This window comes from Scyliorhinus canicula, chromosome 1 (assembly GCF_902713615.1).
Source record: "Scyliorhinus canicula chromosome 1, sScyCan1.1, whole genome shotgun sequence".
NCBI lineage: Eukaryota > Metazoa > Chordata > Chondrichthyes > Carcharhiniformes > Scyliorhinidae > Scyliorhinus > Scyliorhinus canicula.
This window is the reverse complement of record NC_052146.1, coordinates 228,165,602-228,190,308: the sequence shown is the minus strand read 5'-3', so window position 1 is coordinate 228,190,308 and position 24,707 is coordinate 228,165,602. Positions and strand designations below refer to the sequence as shown.

The 24,707-nt window shown below is 50.8% G+C and overlaps 1 protein-coding gene across 7 annotated transcripts in view; it reads right to left on the bottom strand.

Moving 5' to 3' along the window:
- pde10a (phosphodiesterase 10A) overlaps positions 1-24,707 on the bottom strand; it is a 628,597-nt gene that overhangs the window by 197,647 nt on the left and 406,243 nt on the right. For all 7 annotated transcript variants that reach the window (XM_038808728.1, XM_038808759.1, XM_038808768.1 and 4 more), the window contains one exon: positions 853-902. In XM_038808728.1, coding sequence (XP_038664656.1) covers positions 853-902 — 50 coding nt within the window. The remainder of the gene's footprint in view (positions 1-852; positions 903-24,707) is intronic.

Sequence of the window (24,707 nt, the reverse complement as noted above, 5' to 3'; positions counted from 1 at the left end):
CATCAATGTTGCCTGGCATGCACCTAGCTAACTAATCTGAAATGCACACTTATTTATCTGATATTTCATGATACTCTGATACTTCAGAGAGTCGTGAATACCGCCCAGTCCATCACACGAACCTGCCTCCCATCCATTGATTTTTTTGAATAAATAACCACATCTGCCAAATCACCACAAGAATTCCCCCTCCACAAGGAAACCAGTGGTCCCATCTGTGACTAGGTAGGCAGGGGAGGCCGCAAACTCTTTCTGGAATATTGCCACTCCATTCTGCTACCAGAAAGTCACCTGAAGACAATTGCTAATGCTCAGGTACCATTGAAGGCCTGCAGGTTGGGAAAATTCCAGTTTCCCTCTGATCATTGGCCTTACCAGGCCTCTTCACACTTATCTGCCATGGCAGTGCCAGCCAGCCAACATGTCAGCTAGAGGCACAAAATTGCACTCCTACCTGCCCCAGTTCCTGCCCCAATATCTGGGAAGAAATCTTGTCTCCAGTGTAGATGGAAGTCTGATCAGCACCACTGCTTTCTAAAATGTTTCTGGAATATTACGGGACTGTCTATTTGTACTGCTGAGCTACTTATTTCCACGTGTGGAGAATAGCTATCAAAACAATTCACTAATGATTCATATCTGAAGACATTTAGGGTTAAATTTACTTCCACTGTCCTACTCCAATTTGGGTAGGATAGAAGTAGCAACGGTTGGAAAATTGGGTGGCAAGGCCTACTGTCATATTCTCTTCCCAATACAGCAAATGTGAGGAGAAAGCAGTCCTTGGTTCCTAAAATATTACAATTCCATGGCTAACCCCTTTTGTTTGGTCACCTGTTATGTTGTACTCACATTGCTGCAATCTCCCACAAAATATAATGAAAATCCATCAGCACCAGTAGCTGCGAAAACAATAACAGAAAGAGAATGTTATTGCATTGAAAAAGGTTATAAATAATTAGGACAAACAGTTACAACACATCATTTAAAATAACATTATTTTTTAAAATGAATACTGCGCATTGGGTTTCTATTCCATTGTGCAATTTTTGAAAGAAAAATAATAAAGGCAAACATTAAAATAAAATCTGCTGCAAATTATGTTCCTTATTTAAAAATAGGTGGATCTCTGGCAGAAAATTGCTATAGATTATCCCGTGTTAAAAACAAATTTAAATCAAATAAATATCAAGTGTAAACAGTTGCAAAAATATTACACAGCTGGGGTGGGATTCTCCCCTACCCGGCGGGACGGGGGGGTCCCGGCGTAGGGGAGTGGCGCCAACCACTCCGGGGTCGGGCCTCCCCAAAGGTGCGATATTCTCCGCACCTTTAGGGGCTAGCCCCGTGCCGGAGCGGTTGGCACCACGCCGACTGGCGCAAAAACCGGCGCCAGCGGCCTTTCAGGCCCGCCGCCCGGCAGCGGGGCTGGCCGAAAGGCTTTCGCCGGTTCGCGCATGTGCCGGCGGTGACGTCAGCGGCCAGCTGCCGCTGACGTCACCACCGGCGCATGCGCGCTGTGGGTTTCTCTTCCGCTTCCGCCATGGCGGAGGCCGTGGCGGCGGCGGAGGAGAAAGAGTGCCCCCAGGGCAATGGCCTGCACCCTGATCGGGGGACCCCGATCGCGGGCCTGGCCACCGTGGGGGCCCCCCCCAGGACCCCGGGGGCCCGGTCGCGCTGCCGATCCCGCCGCCACCAGAGGTGGTTCAAACCTCGGCGGCGGGAGAGGCCTCCCAGCGGCGGGACTTCGGCCCATCGCGGGCCGGAGAATCACCACAGGGGCCTCGCCGATCGGAGTGGCGTGATTCCAGCTCCCGCCAATTCCCGGGTCGCGGAGAATCTCTGCCACGGCGGGGGCGGGATTTTCGGCGTCCCCAGGCGTTTCTCCGACCCTGCTGGGGGTCGGAGAATTTCGCCCCAGATTCTAATCCACGTGTTGCTAAAGGTTATTAAAGGCAGAAATCAAAAACTTAATGAAAGAAAAATACCCATTGTAGAATTATAGAATGGCACAGAAGACCATTCAACCCGTAGTCTCTGCGCTGGCTCCCTTAAGGAACAATTCACCTACAGCCACTCCCTGTAAGCTTGCTCGTACTTCCTTCTCAAATAATAAGACAATGATAGCCCAATTCCAGGGTGGCACGATGGTGCAGTGGTTAGCACTGTTACCTCACTGCGCCGAGGACCAGGTTCGATCCTGGCCCCGGGTCATTGACCGTGTGGAGTTTGCACATTCACCCCATGTCTGCGTGGGTCTCACCCCCACAACCCAAAAAAGATGGGCAGCGTAGGTGGATTGGCCATGCTAAATTGCGCCTTAATTGGAATAAAATAATTGGGTACTCTAAATTTACAATAAAAAAAAATTATAGTCCAATTCCCTCATGAATGACTCGACTGAACCTGCCTCCATCGCATAAGCTTTTCCTTATGTCGCTATTGTTTGTTTTGCCAATCATCTTATCCCTCTGGTTTCAATCCTCCCACCAATGGGAACAGTTTCGCCCCACTCTGTCCAGACCGTTCATGATTTTGAATACTTCTATCAAATCTCCTCTCGACCTTTTCTTTCGAAAGAAAATAATCTCACCATCTCCAATCTCTCTGCAGAACTGACGTTCCTCCTCTCTGGAACCATTCACGGGAATCATTTTGGCAGTTTCACATGTTGCATTTCGGTAGCAACACCAGGGTGGAATTATCCATTGATATTAAAATGACACAACATTTCTATTTCAAATATGTTTTGATAATACAATACTCTTTTTTTCCTCTATGCCACTCACCAAATCAAGTCTGTGCTAGCAATGCTCTGCGCAGCAAGCTGCAGACGTCCTCTCTGGTATCCTGGGCAGGCACCCTGGAGAATCCAGACACTTCTCCACAAGAGAAATGAATTAGTAAAAGGCAACTCGTGTGAGTAATATTGTTAATCGTGAATAATTGTTAATATTGATAATCGTGTCGAGAAATTTTATGTTGTAAAGGATTTGTAATATTTAGGTCCATATTGGAAGTGTGATGAAACCCGCGGCAGAATGTTTTGGCATTACGGGGACGGCTGCTAAAAACAGCACCACCCAGCTGATATGCTGGTTTCCCCAGATCCAACCCAGCTCCAGGCCATTTTCCTGGAGTTGAAAAGGGTGGGGGGATGGAGGCAGCGTAACCAATTGATCATGTAATTGGCCACTTAAAGCCATTTTGTGGATGATCACTGGGATTTTCCAGTCTGCCTCCAGGTCCCACAAGTATCAGGGGACAGGGAAGCTGTCTCCAGGCAGCCTCCCACCTCATTTCACCTCACTTGAACAATATATCTTTTTATTCCTATCTCCTTCATGTACCTATGTAGCGTTGCCGTAAATGTACCTTACGTACATCTACATAGAACAGTGCAGCACAGAACAGGCCCTTCGGCCCTCTGTGGTAGCAAGTTTGATAATCTCATCACCCTGTGAGTAAATGGCAGCCTGCCCTTGGGCGGATCTTCTGGTCCCCCAGCTGTCGATTGGATGTCCCATTAAATCCACTCCTTGGCCCCAGGAAACCCGGAGTGGAAGATCTCGCTGGCGTGAACAGCTGGAAGATCTTGCTCATTGATTCAGTCTGGAACATACTCAATGACTGATCCACCTCAGCCCTTGGGGGCAGGAAATTACAGAGATTCACCACCTGCTCAGTGAAGACATTTTTCCATAAATGGCCTGCCCCAACTTCTTCTTCTTAGGCAATCCTTCTGAGTCGTGGATGACTTGCTTCTGTTACATTACCTTTGGTGGTAATATTTTGTGTTCTTTGTCCTTTCTTCCAGGATGGCCCGTTGTGTTGATGCCAAAGAATCCACCAATCATTAGATTGAAACAAAACTAATTTATTATAAAGATCAATTAAGTGAAGTTCGCACACTCTACTGAGCTATAGTTAATAATAAAGTAATGTTGAATTTGTCCAGCAGTAATCAATAATCTAAATAGTCACGAATGTCTTTTTAAAATAAATTTAGAGTACCCAATTAATTTTTTCCAATTAAGGGACAATTTAGCGTGGCCAATCCACCTAGCCTGCACATCTTTGGGTTGTGGGGGTTAAACCCACGCAAACACGGGGAGAATGTGCAAACTCCACACGGTCAATGACCCGGGGCCAGGATCGAACCCGGTCCTCAGCGCAGTGAGGTAACAGTGCTTACCACTGTTATTAGGGTTAGGGTTACTTGATGCACATCCATGGACATGGGGGTGTCCCCTTAGGATCGGGATGGCCTGACTAAGAGTGCTATTGCTGCAGTATGTGTTTTAAACGCAACCTTCTGGTGCTACATACAGATCCTGACTGGCCACACTGCTGACTGCTCACTGTGTCCTATGAATGCTCAGAGAGAGCATGGAAGAGGATAGAGATGGCATCCTGCGTGGACACGAGTCTGGAGGCGCTGGTAACAGCGCCGTTGCCACTCCCTTCAACGAGGTATACCACGAGCCCAGTGGTGGCGGCTACCCTCAAAATTTGGGGGCAATGGAGATGGCATAGGGGGCGGGGGGGGAGAGGGAGGGGTTTGTTGCGGGGGAAGGGAGAAATGTGTATATGTGTTTTTTGAATATGCTGGGTGCTTATCTATTTCTTCTTTTTGTAGTTACTGGGGGGGGGGGGGGGTGTTGGCACTCCACAGATCGCTGCCCCACTACAAACGAAGTAGAGGATTAGCAGAGCTCATTCTAACCAAAGGACACCTGCACCATGGCCCTCCCTGGTTCTCTCCCCATCTGAGGGTGGAGCTCTCACCAGTGACTTCCACCCCTCAGGATCACGAGCTGTCTCCTTCTGGTAAGGTTGGCAGTGCTGACTGCCTCTGCTATCACCTTCCAGGCAGTGTTCAAGGGGCAGGCTTGAGTCTGCGACCCACCCTGGGGAAGAGGGTGTCCCACCTCTCCATACTGAACTATGGATCCACCTCGGACTTCCAAACTCAAGGGGCAGGTCTTCTCTGAGCCATCTTGGTGGCTGCAGTGAGTATGTGGTAAGTGGAGCCTTTAAAACGGCAGGAGATTCACTCACCTCACTGACCAACGGTCGGTTGCCTTCATGTTCAATAATAAACAGCAGAGCAAGATCAAAAATGATAAAATCTTGAGGTGGAGGATCGAGCTCTCCACCTACAATTACGAGATTTTGTATCGCCCCGGTAAGCTCAACGACCCCCCGATGCCCTATCCCGAGGTACATGTGCCAGCGCACAAGTGGACCGACTCCGCACCATGCACAACAACCTCTGTCACTCAGGAGTCATCTGTTTTTACCATTTCATCAAGGCCCGCAATCTGCCCTACTCCGTCGAGGAAGTCAGGACTTTCACGAGACTGCCAGGTCTGCGCAGAGTGTAAGCCGCACTTCTACCGGCCAGACCGAGCACACCTAGTGAAGGCCTCCCGCCCCTTTGAACGCCTCAGCGTGGACTTCAGAGGGCCCCTCCTCTCCACCGACCACAACACGTACTTTATCAGTGTGGTCGATGAATATTCCCGATTCCCCTTTGCCGTCCCATGCCCCGACATGACGTCTGCCACCATCATCAAAGCCCTCAACACCATCTTCGCTCTGTTCGGTTTCCCCACCTTGGTCCACAGCGACCGGGGATCCTCATTCATGAGCGATGAGCTGCGCCAGTACCTGCTCAACAGGGGCCTCGAGCAGGACGACCAGCTACAACCCCTGGGGAAACGGGCAGGTGGAGCGGGAGAATGGGACGGTCTGGAGGGCCGTCCAGCTGGCCCTAAGATCCAAAAATCTCCCGGCCTCCCGCTGGCAGGAGGTCCTCCCCGACGCCCTCCACTCCATTCTGTCGCTCCTGTGCACCGCGACTAATGAAACCCCCCATGAACGTCTCTTTGCCTTCTCCAGGAAGTCCACCTCTGGGGTTTCACTACCAATGTGGTTGGAAGCTCCAGGACCCGTTCTCCTCCGTAGACACGTTCGACTCCACAAGACGGACCAGTTGGTTGAGAGGGTGCAGCTACTTCACGCCAACCCGCAGTACGCTTACGTAGCGTACCCCGACGGCTGCCAAGACACAGTCTCCCACAGGGACCTGGCACCAGCTGGTTCCCCACACATCCCCCCCTCCGACCCGGCGCCACCCTCCCCTCCTCCGGTGCACCCCACCGCAGCCCCCACTCCAGGACAATCTGTCCTCCCCAAGCTCACACCCGGGGATGAAGAGGATTTCGACACGCTCCCGGAGTCACTGAAGACCAAACCGACGCCGGAGTCGCCGCCAGCACTTGTGGCGCTCTCAACGACAGATCAAGGCTCCGGACCGCCTGAATTTGTAATGTTATCTGTACTGTTAAAACACATCTTTCTGTATATAGTTCTCCACCACCTCCGCCGGACTCAATTTTTATCAAGAGGTGAATGTGGTAGTCACCACTGCTGTATATATTGTATATAGAGGATGTCGATGTTGGTGTTTTATGGTAAGGCCCTGTACTACAGGTACGGGAGTAGTTCCCTGCCTGCTGGCTCCGCCCAGTAGGCGGAGTATAAATATGTGCGCTCCCTGTACAGCAGCCATTTCGCCAGCTGCTGTAAGAGGCCACACATCTTAGTGTATTAAGGCCTCGATTGCATCCAACTCTTGTCTTTGTGTAATTGATCGTGCATCAGTGAGGTCAAAGAAGGCCACGTACAAGGGCTGGTGCTGTTCCCTGCATTTCTCTTGTAGTTGCTGCGCAGCAAAAATCATGTGCGTTGTGCCCCTTAGTGGATGAAATCTGCATTGCGACTCTGGGAAAAGTTCTTCAGCCACAGTAGAAAGCGCTTGAGAAATTGGAGAGGCCACATCATGCTTGAGACACAGTCCGAGTGAGTAGATTTTGGAATTTGGATAAAAGTAGGAATTCGGTCCAGAGTGGAAGAGATTCTCTTTTGTTATATGCTTCCCAACTTTATCACTCTTCAAAAAGTGGTCTTGCCCTGTTTCAGCAGTAGCCCGCTGTTTGGTTCACATCTAGTGAGTATCTAGTAAGTGTTTTTAAGGTTTATTCCATTCGTAAGGTTTAAAATAGTATAGGAACTGTTCTTTTGTAAGTTGAATCTTATCAGAATTTGACAAAGTGTCAGGCTCAGACTGAAAATTGGGGTGTAACTTTCCAGTTGCACAGACCAGTTTTCGCTCCAAACATTGAGCCTCTTAGATCTTCGTCAGCATTCCCAGCCACACTGCAGAAGTATAGCTGGCAGTCCTCCCCATCCCACCCTCAAGTCCACTCTCCCCCATCCGTAGGGCCCCTACTATGGCCTGCATATGGCACTGTCTCTGGCACAGGTTGGCACTGCCAGGATGACACTGTGCTAATCTCTCAGTGCCAACCTGTGCCAGGAGGCAGTGCCCCTGGTATATCCCTCTCCAGCCCGGGGCTATACTTAGCTCTGTGCCCCGGCGGGATGCCTTCTGATGGATTTTGTGGGTAACTCCCTAAAAGAGTTATCCATTTGGCCCCCCTGCCAGGACCACGCTGGAATATAACTGCACCAATTCTCATCTATGTGAATCCTGGCCCAGATGACCGGAGTTTCATGTGGGCTTGCATAATCTGGTGCCTAGCGGTTAATAGTATGCAAATGGGTGACAGCACTACATTGATGCCGTCGCCAGCGGGGGATGGGAGCCGATCCTGTGTTTTAGCCAATGCTGGATTCTCCGCCACATCAAGAATTCTGCTACCAGCGTCGGAAAACCCAGCCGGTGTTACAAGGAGATTGAAGCTAAGACCTAAATATTCAAGGGTATTTGGCCTTTCATAAGGGCAGGAAGGAAGGAAAGGGTGGTTGAGGTAACTTTGTTAACAAGAGATGAAATAAGTACAATAGCAAGAAATGATCTAGGATTGGAAAAATCCAGATGGGTGGAGGTAAGAAAGGGGAAGAAAACACTGGTGGGAGCAGTCTAGAGGCTCCTTAACTAGCAATACTGCAGGACCCCGAATGAATCAGCAGATAATGAGGGCAGGTAAAAAAGACAGGATATTAATCATGGTGATTTTCATCTTCATGTGGACTGAGAAAATCAAACTGGTAGAGGTAGCCATGAGGAACAATTCATTGAGTGCATTCAGAACAGTTTCCGAGAACAATATCATAGAATCATAGATTACCTAAAGGGCTGAAGGGAGGCCATTTAGCCCGTCAAGTCTGCACTGACCCTCTGAAAGAGAACTTTACCTACTCTCACTGCCCCGCTCTCTTCCCATAACCCCATGTAACCTGCACATCCCTGGACACAAAGGGGCAATTTTATCATGACCTATCAACCGAACGTGGACTGCTTTGGGAGGAAACCGGAGCACCCAGAGGAACTCATAGAACACGAGGAGAATGTACAAACTCCACGCAGACAGTCACCCAAGGCAGGAATTGAACCTGGGTCCCTGGCACTGTGAGGCACCAGTGCTAACCATTGTGCTACCGTGGATCCAACCAGGGATCAGGCTATTTTGGATCTGATGATGCAGGTTTAATAAACAATCTCAGAGTAAAAGATTCTCCAGGAAACAGGAGAATTTAGCATTCAGTTTGAGTGAGAAACCTGGGTCACAAACAACTGTGCTAAACTTAAGTTAGGGTAATTACAAAGGAATTAGGGTAGAGTTTGCTGGGAAAGGAGTTTCGCAGAAAAGATGGATGATCAGTAATGGCAGATGTTTGTCAAAATAGTTCATGACTCACAACAAAGATATATCCCAGTGAGGAAGAAGGATTCTAGGAAGGGGTTAAATCAACCATGGTTAATCAAGGAAGTTAAACGGAAATAAAAAATGTACAATGTGGCAAAGCTTAATGGCAAGCCAGAGGATTGGGAAAGTTTTAAAAGCTTACAAAAGGTGACCAAGAATATAATAAAGAGGCAGACGATAAACAATGACTGCAAACTAGCAACTAATATAAAAATGGACAATAAGAGCTACTTTAAATATATAAAAAGGAAATGAGATGCCAAAGTGAACATAGGCCCCTGAAAGAATGAGACTGGGGAAATAATAATGAGCAACCAAGAAATGGCAGAGAAGTTAAATAAATAGTTTGTGTCAGTCTTCATGGTAGAATACACCAACAGCATACCAAAAAGACTAAATAATCAAGGGGCAAAAGAGGGGAGGAAATAAATACATTTATCACTCGAGAAAAAGTACTAGGGAAATCTAATGGGGCTAAAGATCAACAAGTCCCCTGGACCTGGTGGGTTGCACCCTAGGATCTGAAAGGAAATAGCTACTGTTATAGTGGATGCACTGGTAATAATCTTCCAAGAATCCTTAAATTCTGGAAAGTGAGTGAATTGGAAAACTGCCAATTCAAAAAGGGAGGGCAACAAAAAACAAGTAACGATAGACCAGTTAGCTTAACAGCTGTGATTGGGAAAATGTTAGTGCCAATATAAAGTATATAATAGCAGAGCATTTCAAAATACATAATATTATCAAGCGGAGTCCAGCATGTCTTCATGAAGGGGAAATCATGTCTGACAAATTTATTAGAATTTTTTGAGGTGATAATGAGCAGGATACATAAAGGGGAGCCAGCAGATGTAACAGCTTTTTCCAAAATTAATTTGACCAGGTACCACACAAAAGGCTGCTTAATAAGATGAGAGCCCACAGTATTGGGGTAGTATATTAGCATGGATAGATGATTGGCTAACTAATAAAAGGCAGAGAATTGGGTTAAGAAGGGCATTTTCACGATGGCAACCTGTAACTAGTGGAGTGCCAATAGAATCAGTGCCACAATTATTTACGATCAGTGAATTGATAATAATCTTTATTATTGTCACAAGTAGGCTTCCAATAACACTGCAATGAAGTTACTGTGAAAACCCCCTGTCGCCACACTCCAGCACCTGTTCCGGTACACTGAGGGGAATTCAAAATGTCCAACTCACCTAGTAAGCATGTCTTTCGGGATTTGTGGGAGGAAGCCCACGCAGACACAGGGAGAACGTGTAGACTCCGCACAGACAGTGCCAAGCCAGGAATCGAACCTGGGACCCTGGCGCTGTGAAGCAACAGTGCTAACCACTGTGCTACCGTACCGCCTATGAACGAAGGAAGTGAATGTACTATTGCCAAGTTTGCGGATGACACAATATTAAGTGGGAAGGCAAGTGATGAGGATGACACAGGTTATAGACAGGTTAAGTGAATGGGCAACAACTTGGCAGATGGAATATAGTGTAGGAAAATGTTAAATTATGCATTTTGGTAGGAAGAATAAAGGAGCTGAATATTATTTAAATGGAGAAAAACTGCAGAAAGCTGCTGCAGAGAAGGATTTGGGCATAAGGGGTTGGTTTAGCACACTGGGCTAAATCGCTGGCTTTTAAAGTAGACCAAGGCAGGCCAGCAGCACGGTTCAATTCCCGTACCAGCCTCCCCGAACAGGTGCCGGAATGTGGCGACTCGGGGCTTTTCACAGTAACTTCATTTGAAGCCTACTTGTGACAATAAGCGATTTTCATTTGATTTCATTTCCTCGTGCATAAAGCACAAAAGGCTAGCATGCAAGTTCAGCGGGTAATAAGCAAGGCAAATGGAATGTTGGTTTTTATTTCAAAGAAAATGGAGTAAAAAATAGGGAAGTCTTGCTCAAACTATACAAGGCACTTGCTGGCTCACACCTGGAATGCTGTGTAGTTTTAGTCTCCTTATCTAAGGAAAGGCAGTGCAGAGAAGATTCTCTCAGTTGATCTCAGGTGTGGAAGGATTTATTATAAGGAGAGGTTAAGTAGGTTACTCATTGGAGTTTAGAAGCATGAGAGGTAGGGGCAGCACCTTAACATAGTCTTTGCACTGCTGCCTAACAGTGCCTGGGTTCAATCCCGGCCCCGGGTCACTGTCCGTGTGGAGCTTGCACATTCTCCCCGTGTTTGCATGGGTCTCATTCCCACAACCCAAAGATGTGCAGGTTAGGTGGATTGGCCACACTAAATCACCCCTTAATTGGGAAAAAATAATTGGGTACTCTAAATTAGAAAAAAGAAGAATGAGAAGCAAACTTATTGAGACACATAGGATTTTCAGGGGACTTGACAGGGTAGATGCTCAGAGGTTGTTTCTCCTTGTGGGAGAGTCTCGGAGCAGAGGGCACAATCTCAGAGTAAGGGGTTGTCCATTTAAGACAGAGATAAGGGGCGGAATTCTCCGACCTCCCGCAGGGTCGGGGAATCGCCCGGGGCCGGCGTAAATCCCGCCCCCGCCGTGGCCGGAATTCTCCGCCACCTGGGAATCGGCAGGAGAGGGAATCACGCCCCGCCGATCGGTGTGTTCCCCGCGGCGATTCTCTGGCCCGTGATGGGCCGAAGTCCCGCCACTGACAGGCCTCTCCCGCTGGCGGGAATTGGAGCACCTCTGGTGCCGGCGGATTGGTGGCGCGAGCGGGCCCCCGGGGTCCTGGGGGGGGCGCGGGCCGATCGGACCCCGGGGGGTGCCCCCACGGTGGCCTGGCTCACAATCGGGGCCCACCGATCGGCGTGCGGGCCAGTGCCGTGGGGGCACTCTTTTTCTTCCGCCGCCGCCATGGCCTCCACCATGGCGGAGGTGGAAGAGACCCCCCCCCTACCGCGCATGCGCCGGTGGTGACGTCAGCGACCGGCGAAGGCGTTTTGGCCAGCCCCGATGCCGGGCGTCGAGAGCCAAAGGCCGTTGGCGCCGGTATTGCCGCGGGAGGCTTGACGCCGGAGTGGTTGGCACCACTCCGCTACGCTGGGATCCCCTGCCCCGCCGGGTAGGGGAGAATCCCGGCCAAGGAGTAATTACTCTCCTCAGAGGGTATTGAATGTGTGGAGTTCTTTACCCCAAAGGGCTGCAGAAGCTGGGTCATTAAATACGATCAAAGCTGCGATAAGATAGATTTTTAATCAGTGAGAGAATCAAAGGTTATGGGGATCAGGTTGGAAAGTGGAGTTGAGGATTATCCTATCAGATCAGTCATGATCTCAGGCTGAATGGTCTAGTTCTGCTCCTACGTCTTATGGTCTTGTGTTCTTATGAGGACTTTTGTGATGACCTTCCCTGTGGCCGAGAACAGTGAAATTCCTCTGTAGTTGCTCAGTCGGACTTGTCACCTTCCTTTCAGATGGTCACGATTATCCCAACTGAGATCTCCTGGCATGTTCTCCTTCTTCCAGAGTCTCTGTTGAGGAGGTCTTTGAGGTACTCCTTCCAGCAGGTGCCGCCTGCCTCTCTGTTCTTGATGAGCACCTCTCCGTTCTTGGTTTGCAGTTGGATGGAGCCTTAGGTGCTTATGCTGTAAGTGGCCTTGACTGCACTAAAGAAACCTCACATGTCGGTTAACTGCTGGATCTCATGCGCTTTCTCCATCCACCATCTGTTCTTTAGGTTGCGGAGTACTTTTTTTGGACCTGTAGACGTAGGCCTGGAGCAGAGACACCTGCAATATATGTGCGTGTACTGAATGTATACAGTGCAAATATATAGTCTCATACTAATCTCAGAAATAAGAACATAAGAACTAGGAGCAGGAGTAGGCCATCTGGCCCCTCGAGTCTGCTCCGCCATTCAATGAGATCATGGCTGATCTTTTGTGGACTCAGCTCCACTTTCCGGCCCAAACACCATAACCCTTAATCCCTATAAGAACATATTAATCCCTATAGGAACATACACCACCAAATACACCACCAATACACATACTAACTATATGTATAATCGTATACACACACGATCTGTAAATATACATGGACAATATGCAATACATATTCCAAAACCCTGCCTCCTAGAGAAACATAACAGGTTGTGAGGCATCACAGGCTAACAACAATGGGCCTACACTGAAATGGCTTATTCTGCAAGACATCCTTTATCAGTAGCTGAGCTCATGGAATGCTGCTTACAACAGATGCAGGTATGGTAGTAATAGTCTGTAGGTATTCACAGAACCCAAGGACAGCTGATAAGGGATGCCTCCATCTGTTATTGAGCAAACTATGCAGCCCTGTGCTGCCTAGCAACCAATGCTTTTTATGGAATTGTGTCCAGCCGGCATAGGCTGTATAACTGTATAAGTGTTCATGATTTCTCATGCTAGGTGGACAGACGCATGGTATGCCCAGCTGACTGCTCCCCGCTCACGTAATAAACCATCTGACGTTGAAGTATACTTGAGTGTTGAGTGATTCTTCTGGATTCATTCCCTCTAACAGACCTCAGCCTTCAGCCATCTGTAGAGCTGCTTTCATGCTCTCGAGTTGGGGTTATATTTCAGGCTCAGAAAATCCTTGAATTTGCGGCTTATTGCTTCTGGTCGTTTCCAATATGAAGCACAATGAAGTTTCAGTTTTATATTCCTCATATCTCCTCTCAACATTGTCCAAACGCACAACTGGTGGTTCCTGATCATTCTTAAAAGATCCACGGCCCAGCATGTGAACATTTTGATACAGCATTAGTGACCACAGCCAGTTTTCGGGTGAAGGGATGTGTAGTAATCCACGGGAGGCAGGAGTTCCGTCACCACACCAATATTTATTTACAATAATGATATTACAGGAGCAGCTACAAACAGTGCTGCTAGCAGTCCAGTCAACTTAAGACTGCTCACAAAGCCTGCACAGGTGATTATATGGGCCCCCCTCAATGAGCTATCATTGAGGGAGCTCATACTCCAATTGGCCAACCAATAAAGCCAATTGGAGTTCATTACACCCCTCCCCCCCCCCCCCCCCAAGGTCCGAGGAATTCCTGCCAGCTGGCATTCCTCGGAGCTTCTTCCTGCTCCTCATGTCTGGGTCTGTCACCTCTGTGTCGTCCGCCGGGTCGTTCTCCGAAGTGGGCGGGGTGTACCTTGTAGATGCCCGTCTTTTCCTTGACGACCTCCTTGGAAGTTGTTCTTCCTCCTCCTTGGGGAGAGATGTCGCGGCGGCCTCGTCGAGCGTGTCCATCTCCGACTCTGATGACTGGATGACGGGGTCTGCAGAAATTGCTCGGGGCTGGGGTGTGGGTATCCTTTCCGTCTGGGCTATCCCAGCTTGAGGCGGTCCTGCTTCGCCTGCCTCCAGGTGTGGTTCCGCTGCCCTTATTTGGTCTAGGTGTTTCTTCAGCATCTTACCTCCTATTGAAACCTTATAGGATATGGGCCCTGTTTGGGACTCTACCGTGCCTTTGACCCACGTTGGTCCATTCCCATAATTCTTGACCAAAACCGGTGTCCCCACCTGGAAATGTCTCTGCTGCCGACTATTATCATGCGCCCTGCGTTGGGCCTCCTGTTGTTTCTCCACTTTCCCCGTTAAATTTGGGAAAAGGAGACTCAGCCTCGTTCGCAGCCGCCTTCCCATTAAGAGTTCAGCTGGCGGTATGCCCATTGTGGAATGCGGTGTGGTCCTGTAATCAAACAGCCAGCGGGAGAGCTTTGTGTCCATTGACGCTGCCGGCTGCTTTTTGAGTCCTGCTTTAAGTGTCTGGACCGTTCTCTCTGCCAGGCCGTTGGTCGCTGGATGGTAAGGGGCCGTTTTGATGTGACGGACTCCGTTTTCCTTCAGGAATTTTCCAAATTCCCCACTTGTGAATGCCGTTCCATTATCCGACACCAATACCTCCGGAAGTCCATGTGTTGCAAACAAGGCCCTTAGCTTTTCAATTGTCGTGCTGTGCTTACCCGATGGACGTCCAACCATTTGGAGTGGGCGTCCACTATCACCAAAAACATTGAGCCCATGAAAGGGCCGGCGTGGTCAATATGCAGGCGGGTCCACGGTCTGCCTGGCCATTCCCACGGGTGCAATGGCATGGCTGGTGGCACTCTTTGCCCCTGTTGGCACTCCTGGCACCGAAGTACCAAGGCTGCTATATCTGTGTCCAAACCTGGCCACCAAACATAGCTTTGAGCTCGCATCTTCTTTTCAGACACCCCTGGGTGTCCGTGATTTAACTCGGTTAAGATTGCCTGATGGCCCTGAGCTGGGACGATTACCCGGGCTCCCCATAATAGGATACCGTCTTCTACGGTTATTTGGTCCCTTCTGCTCCAGTATGGGTGCATCTGGGGCTCCACTGGTCTTTCCAGTTCCCCTGTTAGCAGTAAATGCTTCATCTTGGCTAAAACTGGGTCTTTTTGCGTCCACAACCGAATATGTTGTGCGTCTACTGGTAGGGTGTCCATAAAATTTAGAGTCATTACTGTCTCCTCTACTTTTGGTATTTGCGGCGGAGTGTCCGGGAGGGGAAGTCTGCTCAAAGCATCTGCATTTGCTACTCGCGTTCCTGGTCTGTGCTCCAGAACGTATCTATACGCCGCCAGTAGCAACGCCCAGCGTTGGATTCTAGCTGATGCAATCGGGGGTATTGACTTGTCTTCTTTTAATAACCCTAATAACGGCTTATGGTCTGTCACTATGGTGAATTTCCGCCTGTACAGATACTGGTGAAATTTCTTTACTGCGAATATCATCGCCAGTCCTTCCTTCTCGATTTGGGCGTACTTCTTCTCAGCCATCGCCAAGGTCCTCGAAGCATAGGCTATTGGCCGTTCTTCCCCATTCCTTCCTCTATGGGCTAAGACGGCTCCTAACCCATAGGGGGATGCATCACAAGTGACCACCAACTCCTTCCTTGGGTCATAATGCTCTAGGACATTTTCGGATGACAGCTGTTCCTTAATGTCCCTAAATGCTCGGTTTTGGCGGGTGGACCATTTCCATTCTTGCCCCTTTTTAGTAGCTGGTGGAGGGGTTCTAGGATGGACGCCCTATTTTCAATAAATTTTCCATAATAGGTTACCAACCCTAGAAATGATCGTAACTCCTGGACCATGGTGGGAGCTGGGGCTTCTTTTATTGCCCTTACTCGGTCTTCTAATGGGTGTAAGCCTGACTCGTCTACTTTATATCCCAGGTACGTCACTTGTGGAGCCAGAAAAACACATTTTTACCTTTTTAGCCGTACGCCTGCCTTTGCGAAACGCCTGAGCACTTCCTCCAGGTTCCTTAAGTGTTCCCTGTTTGTCCTACCCGTGATTAAGACATCGTCCAAATAAATCGCCACCTGCGGTAGTCCCTGCAGAATATTTTCCATCGTACCCTGGAATATAGCGCAGGCTGATGACACTCCGAAAGGTAGCCTCGTATAACGAAAAAGGCCCTTCAGGGTGTTGATCGTAGCGAACGTCTGGGAGCCCTTGTCCAGTTTTAACTGCAGGTAGGCGTGGCTCATGTCCAGTTTCGTGAACAAAAGCCCACCTGCCAATTTGGCATATAGGTCGTCTATTTTCGGGATTGGGTATTTGTCCAGCAGTGAGTATTTGTTTACTGTCTGCACAGAGACGTATCGAGCCGCCTGGCTTCAAAATTGGTACCACCGGCGCTGCCCATTCCGAGAACTGTACTGGTCTGACAATGCCGTCGCGCCGTAACCTTTCTATTTCGTCATCTACCTTTTTCCTTAATGCAAAAGGTACCAGCCTGGCCTTACAAAATTTCGGAAGGGCTTCTGGGTCCACGTGCAAAGTTGCTTTGGCGCCTATGATTTCCCCCAAACTTTCCTGGAAGACCTCCGGGTATTTTTGGAGTACTCCACTCAACTGCCCGCTTCCACTCTGGAAAATTTTCATCCAATCTAATTTTAGGTCTTTCAGCCAGTTCCGTCCAATTAAGCTCGGTCCGGAGCCCTCTACTATAGTCAACGGTAATCTGAGCAATTATTTCTCATATTCCACGGGTACATGAGTCGTGCCTAGAACTTCCAGGGGTTCCCCCGTGTAGGTTTTAAGTTTCGTCGGTGTTTTTGTTAGGGTTAGTGGCTGGAGTCCATCTTTGATTTTTCTAAATGCTGCCACTCCCATTACTGATACGGCTGCACCCGTGTCTATTTCCATTATTGTCGGCCGCCCGTTCACCCGTGGGGTAATCCTAATGGGTTCTGCTTTCTTCGTTGCAATATTATATAATTGTTCCTCTTCGGAGGAGGATGGGGCGTCTAGGTTGTGTACTTCCCTGCGTCCCCACCTGCTATTCCTCTTTTGCCACCTCCTTCTAGGGGTTCTGTCGTTGTTACCCCACTCTGTCTGGTGCCAGAAACGGTCCTTCTCTGTTGGGGGAGCCTCAGCCGGTACTTCCCTCTGTCTCCAGTTCGTCCTGGCAGACTTGGGGGCAGTTCTGGGGTTTTTCTTTTTCCCTCTATTCCTCAGGTTTTTCCTGAGGGTGGCTATCTGGTAGGAGGACCCGTTGTGGTAGTCCCTCTCACAGGTATCTACCTCCATTGGCGTGCCCTGTAGTTCCTGCGCCCCACTTACTGCCTTTTCTAGGGACAGTGCGAGCTGTAACGCCTGCCTGCAGTCTAGCTCCGTTTCCGCCAATAGGCGTTTCTGTATTGTGAGGTTGTTTATACCACACACTAACCGGTCCCGAATCATTTCATTTAGCGTCGGGCCGAACTCACATTTTTCCGCCAACCTTCTCAGGCGGGTCAAGAAATTCGTGACTGACTCGCTGTCTTCCCGCTTCGCTGTGTAGAATCTGTACCTACGCAAAATGAGGGGTGGTTTTGGGTCGTAGTGCTCTTTCACCAATTCCGTTACTTCTTGGAAAGTTTTCGTGTCCGGCGCATCGGGATAAGTCAGACTACGTATAATGGCAAAAGCTGAGGGTCCGCACGTCGACAGCAGGATAAGCCGTCTCCTTTCATCCGTCAGTATATCATTTGCCCGAAAGAAGTAACACATTCTCTCCACATACTGGGACCAGTCTTCAATAGCCGGGTCGAATGCCTCTAACCTTCCAAAAAGCGGCATTTTTAAAATGGCAAGGCTTACCCTCCGAGTGCGGCAGCTGGTCTCCGCAAAATTCTTAGTTTACCTCGTCGCCACTGTAGTAATCCACGGGAGGCAGGGGTGCCGTCACCACACCAATATTTATTTACAATAACGATATTACAGGAGCAGCTACAAACAGTGCTGCGAGCAGTCCAGTCAACTTAAGACTGGCTCACAAAGCCTACACAGGTGATTATATGGGCCCCCTCAATGTGCTATCATTGAGAGAGCTCATACTCCAATTGGCCAACCAATAAAGCCAATTGGAGTTCATTACAGGATGCACAACGCTGCATTCGTACGTTGAAAGGAGAGCCAGGTGGATGTAACCACACACACATCCATGGTGACAAGACGGTTAGGCCTATAGGCTCGAGCATAGGGACACTAGTTTAGCTGAGAGGGCCAGAATCTCTACGCTTAAGTTGGAAATGTGTTTGCACTTATTGCACAGTTTATTAGATGTAGTCAGGAAGTCGTAAGTGCGGTTGCTCGACAGTATCGAAAATGGCCAAACACTGGGGCAAAATGTAACCAGACTACACAAATGATTTCCCATGGTCACAACATCCACTATAAGTGGGTGAGGGACCATGGTGTGTCACCCGAGTGACTACAACACAGCTCTTAATAAAAAGGAGGCAAACCAGAGGGAGATGTGGAATGGGCCACATCCTATTTACAGTTATGCATCTTGTGAATACCCGTGCCACAGTTGTGCTCCTAATATTTCTTAGTGTTCATAACTCTTACTGTTACATCTTGGTGCATCTCCTACATCCACAGCTGGGATGGAGGTAACCTGTCACTGCTATGCCCTGTTGACTGTGATCTCCTTGGTGGGACTCCTCTAGTGGGTAGAGACCTGGAGGGCCCTAGCTTCTTAGGGTGTCCTGCTGTGGCCTATGGAGCTGAAGCTGATGAGGTCAGAGGAAGAGGGGGTTGGGATCGGCCAGATAGTCACAGAGTCAGCTGTCTGGATTGCCTTGTGTTGCTGGTCAACATCCCTACAGGTGCCTGAGGAACTCCATGGGGAGAAGGGGACACTGGAGTGAGATCGAGCTGCCCTGCAGCCCTCTCCATTGGCACTGTTGGAAGCCAGTTATGGCTTCAGCGCTGGAGATCGGGGCCAATGTCCTGGACATCACGGCGGGCTTCCACGGTGTCAAGCAGGCACTCAAATGAGGCACCATTAAATCTGGGGACAGCACTCCTCTTTGCCTTTGGGGCTATCTCATCAATGAAGCTGACCTGCAAGCATTGAGAAGTGTGCGCGCTATGTCTGTTTAAATATGACCCCTGCATTGGGGAAGCGATGAGGTCAAATCGGGCAGGCAAATCGGGGTCACCCGCCAGCAATTCAGTGATTTTCACATGCATACATTTTTTTATTAGGCAAATAGTGGATGATACACCCACCATCACACTTAGTGCATTTCAGAGAAAATGCCAGCTCACATCTCGAATGCTGTGTGCAGTTTTGGTCTCCTTATTTAAGCAAGGGTGTAAATGCGTTTGATGTGACCATCAATTCACAAGACACGTGGTTGGAAGTGAATAGTGGTTTTAATAGTCTTACAACTGAGCCTACCTGCGACGAGATGAACTAGCGGCAGGCTCACAACTGCAGACCTTTATACTTCCAGTTAGTGGGAGGAGCCATGGGCGGAGCCAAGGGTGGAGCCCAGTACAAACTCCTCATCTCCCCCTATGGGCAGAGCCGCGCAACGGCTCGTATACCGAGCTTACAGAGACACAACACATACAATATAACACAGTGTGAATTACTAGGATTGTGACTCACCACAGCGTTTGACACAGTTCAGAGGAGGTTTACAGACTGATAACTGGAAACAACGGGTTGTCTTATGCTGGAAGATTGTACAGCCTGGGCTTGCTTCCGCTGGAGTTTAGAAGAGTGAAGTTTCAGAAGAAAGAGAGACTGATTGAAGCATAAAAGACCCTGAAGGGCCTCGACAAGGTGGACGTGGAAAGGGTGTGTCCTCTTGTGGGCGAGTCCACAGGGGAAATGTTTAAAAATTAGAGGTAGGGAAACTTCCGGTTGCGGCTATGCGGAGCTAAGCCGCACGTTCAGCAGCTCCAGCCAGGAACGGACTTTTGGGCTCTTTTAAGGGCCCCCTGCGGTACTTGCTCGACGGTTCCCGACGTGGGAAGGTGTCAGCAGCAGATCCCCAGTGGTCTATGGTCTTGACCAGGAGTGGGGCCAGCAAAATAGCGGTGGCAGCGCCTAAGAAAAAGCGGGCGAAGAGAATCAAGATGGCGGCCGGAGGAGGCCTCGAGGAATGGAGGCAGTGAGCGCAGGTGCAGCAGGAGACTCTCCAGCGATGTTCTCAGGAGCTTAAAGTGGAGCTGCTAGACTCACTGAAGGCAAATGCAGACAAGCTGCTGGCGACGCAGGCAGCCCAGGGGGTGGAGATCCAGGAGCTCCGACAACAAGCCTCCGAAAGAGAGGACGAGGCCGCGGCCCTCGCGGTAAAGGTGGAGATGCATGAGGCGCTCCATAAGAAGTGACATGAGCGGTTCGAGGAGATGGAGAACCGGTCGAGGCGGAAAAAATATGCGGATCCTGGGCCTCACGGAGGGGCTGGAGGGGTCAGACCTGAGGGCCTATGTGGTCGGCTTGCTGAACTCGCTGATGGGAGCTGGGTCCTTCCAGGGGCCCCTGGAGCTGGAGGGGGCCCACAGAATACTGGCCAGGAGGCCCAAGCCGAATGAGCCGCCATGGGCGGTGCTGGTGAGGTTCCACCGGTTCGGTGACCATGAGTGCATGCTTAGGTGGGCCAAGAAGGAGCGGAGCAGCAAGTGGGAGAACACGGTAGTGCGGATCTACCAGGACTGGAGTGCGGAGGTGGCTAAGCGGAGGGCCGGGTACAACCGAACGAAGGCGGTGCTCCACAGAAAGAGTGTGAAGTTTGGCATGTTACAGCCGGTGCATCTGTGGGTCACTTTCAAGGACCGGCTTTTTTATTTTGAGTCCCCGGAGGAGGCGTGAGCCTTTGTGCAGGCCGAGAAGTTGGACTCTGACTGAGGGTCAGGGGTTTGTAAATAACTGTGTTAACTTTTGGTGGGAAGGGTCTCTGTGTTATGCTGTTTTATGCTGTTTTAAGCTGGTTGTGTGTTGGTTCTTGGGCTGGTGGGGTGCTGTCTTTTTTGAGTGGGCGGGGTCGGGCAGCGGGAAAGCGCAGGCTTTTCTTCTGTTTCCCGCGCTGAGGGTGGATGGGGGCGGGGTCGGAGCTGAGAAGCGCGGGGTCGGAGCTGAGAAGCGCGGGCTTTTTTCCCGCGCGAGAGCGGGAGGGGAGGAGGAGGGTCTGCTGATGGGTCTGGGGGAAGAGAAGTACCCCACGTTTGGGGGGGGGGGGTCGGAGGTGTGGCGGGAGTCGCCGGGGTCAGCAGAAGTTAGCTGGCTCACGGGAGTGCTACAGAGGGAGTAACGCGGCTGTGAGGGGTGCTAGCCTGGTGAGGGGGGGGGGGTACCGAGTTACTGCTGAAATGGCCAGGAAGGAGCTGGAGTATGCAGGGGAGGCCGGGGGGGGGGGGGGGGGGGGGGGGGGGGTTTGCCACCGTGGGGAACAGGCTGAGCGGAGGGCGCTGGCTTGGGGCGGGCAGGGGACAGGTTATGGCTAGTCGGCAGGGGAGGGGGGCAGGGAGCCCTCTGATCCGGCTGATAACTTGGAATGTGAGGGGGCTGAATGGGCCGGTCAAACGGACCCGGGTGTTTACGCACCTGAAGGGGCTGAAGGCGGACGTGGCTATGCTCCAGGATACGCACCTGAAGGTGGCGGAGCAGGTTAGACTGAGGAAGGGCTGGGTAGGCCAGGTGTTTCATTCAGGGCTGGATGCAAAAATTCGGGGGGGGTGGCGATTCTGGTGGGAAAAAGGGTGTCGTTTGAGGCGTCAAAGGTGGTGGCTGACAGTGGAGGGAGGTATGTGATGGTGAGTGGCAAGTTGCAAGGGGAGCGGGTGGTGCTGGTGAATGTCTATGCCCCAAATTGGGACGATGCGGGTTTTATGCGGCGCATGCTGGGCCGCATTCCGGATCTAGAGACGGGGGGCCTGATACTGGGGGGGGGGGGGGGGCGACCTTAACACAGTGCTCGATTCCCCCATTGGATCGATCCGTGTCCAGGGCGGGCAGGAGGCCCGCGGCGGCTAAGGTGTTGAGGGGGTTTATGGACCAGATAGGAGGGGTGGATCCTTGGAGGTTCGCGAGGCCGAGGGCCAGGGAGTATTAATTTTTTTCCCACGTGCATAAAGCCTATTCCCGGATCGATTATTTTGTCCTGAGCAGGGGGCTGATTTTGAGGGTGAAGGATGTTGAGTATTCGGCCATAGTCATTTCGGATCATGCCCCGCATTGGGTAGACCTTGAGCTGGGGGAGGAGAGGGACCAGCGCCCGCTCTGGCGCCTGGAGGTGGGACTGCTGGCGGATGAGAAGGTGGGCGGGTGGGTTCGGGGGTGTATCAAGAGGTACTTAGAGGCCAATGATAATGGGGAGGTCCGAGTGGGGACGGTTTGGGAGGCATTGAAGGCGGTGAATAGAGAGGAGTTGATTTCCATCCGAGCCCATAGGCAGAGGAGAGAGCAAAGAGAGAGGGAGAGGTTGGTGGGGGAGATGATGAGGGTGGATGTAACCTTCAGGCCAAGTTCGACTTGCTGACCACCGGAAAGGCGGAAGCTCAGTGGAGGAAGGCACAGGGAGCGGTGTACGAATATGGGGAGAAGGCGAGTAGGGTGCTGGCGCATCAGCTACGTAAACGAGACGCGGCCAGGGAGATTGGTGGAGTGACGGATAGAGGAGGAAATGTGGTGCGAAGGGGGGTGGACATTAATAATGGGGTCTGTGGTGAATGTGATTCACACTATATATAGTTGCCAATATCACTCCATGTATATATGTTTGTTATCTACCCGTTGTAAGATCAATGCTGTGTATAGTTGCCAATATAACCCCGTGTATATATGTTCACTATCCACCATTGTAAGTGCAGTTGCACTATCCGACGACAAGGGGGAGTCGCTCTGGGAGTACGCGAGAGTTTGTACAGGGCTCCTCCCTTGGCTCCGCCCAGGACCCCTTCCTCTGGGACTGATGTATAAAGATCAGTGCCTTAGAGCCAGCCTGCCAGTTCATCTGAAGTTCAACAACGAACAGGCTGGCTCTGTTGAAGGTGGAGGAGGGACAGGTGGAGGGGCTGGGGGCGCCGATTGAGCTGTTGGAGCTGGTCAAAGGGATAGGCAGCATGCAGTCGGGGAAGGCGCCGGGGCCGTATGGGTTTCCGGTTGAATTTTACAAAATGTATGCAGACCTGTTGGGCCCCTGTTGGTTAGGACCTTTAACGACGTGGGGGGGGGGGGGGGGAGAGAGAGAGAGAGAGAGAGAGAGAGAGAGAGAGAGGGGGGGGGGGTGGGGGGGCTTTGCCCCCGACCATGTCACGGGCGCTGATTTCCTTGATCCTTAAACGGGACAAGGACCCCCGACAGTGTGGATCATATAGGCCGATCTCGTTGTTAAATGTGGATGCCAAGCTGTTGCTGAAGATCTTGGCCACAAGGATAGAGGATTATGTGCCGGGGGTCATTCATGAGGACCAGACGGGGTTTGTGAAGGGAAGGCAGCTGAACACCAAAATATGTAGGCTTCTGAATGTTATAATGATGCCAGCGGTAGAAGGGGAGGCGGAGATAGTGGTAGCATTAGACGCGGAGAAGGCCTTTGATAGGGTTGAGTGGGGGTACTTGTGGGAGGTGCTGGAAAGGTTTGGGTTCAGGGAGGGGTTTGTCAGTTAGGTGAGGCTGCTATATGAGGCCCCGATGGCGAGCATAGCCACGAATAGGAGGAGATCGGAGTACTTTCGTTTGTACCGGGGGACGAGGCAGGGGTGTCCCCTGTCCCCTTTGCTCTTTGTGTTGGCAATTGAGCCCATGGCGTTGAGGGTGTCGAGGAATTGGAGGGGTCTGGTGCGGGGTGGGGAGGAACACCGAGTATCATTATACGCAGATGACTTGTTGCTTTATGTGGCGGACCCAGTGGGGGGAATGCCGGAGGTAATACAGATCCTTAGGGAATTTGGGGGCTATTCTGGGTAAGAGTGAGCTATTCGTCGTGCACCCGGGGGATCAAGAGGAGGGGATTGGTAGGCTCCCGCTGAAAAGGGCGGGGAGGAGCTTTCAATACCTGGGAGTCCAGGTGGCTAGGAGCTGGGGGGCCCTACACAAACTTAACCTCACTAGGCTGGTGGAGCAAATGGAGGAGGAGTTTAAAAGATGGGACATGTTGCCACTGTCGCTGGCAGGCAGGGTGCAGTCCGTCAAGATGACGGTGTCCCAAGGTTTTTGTTCCTGTTCCAGTGCCTCCCCATCCTTATCCCGAAGGCCTTTTTCAGGAGGGTCAATAGGAGTATTACGGGATTTGTATGGGCGCATGGGACTCCGAGGGTGAGAAGGGTGTTTCTGGAGCGGGGCAGGGAAAGGGGGGGGGCGCTGGCGTTACCCAACCTGTGTGGGTACTACTGGACTGCCAGCGCAGCGATGATGCGTAAGTGGGTAAAGGACGGGGCGGGGGCAGCATGGAAGAGGATGGAGATGGCGTCCTGCGTGGACACGAGCCTGGAGGCGCTGGTAACGGCGCCGTTGCCGCTCCCTCCAATGAGGTATACCACGAGCCCGATGGTGGCGGCTATCCTCAAAATTTGGGGGCAATGGAGACGGCATAGGGGGGAGGTGGGGGGCTCGATGGAGTCCCCGATACCGGGGAACCACTGGTTTGTTCCAGGGAGCATCGATGACGGGTTTCTGGGCTGGCACAGGGTAGGTATTAGGAGGTTGAGGGATCTGTTTGTGGAGGGGAGGTTCGCGAGCC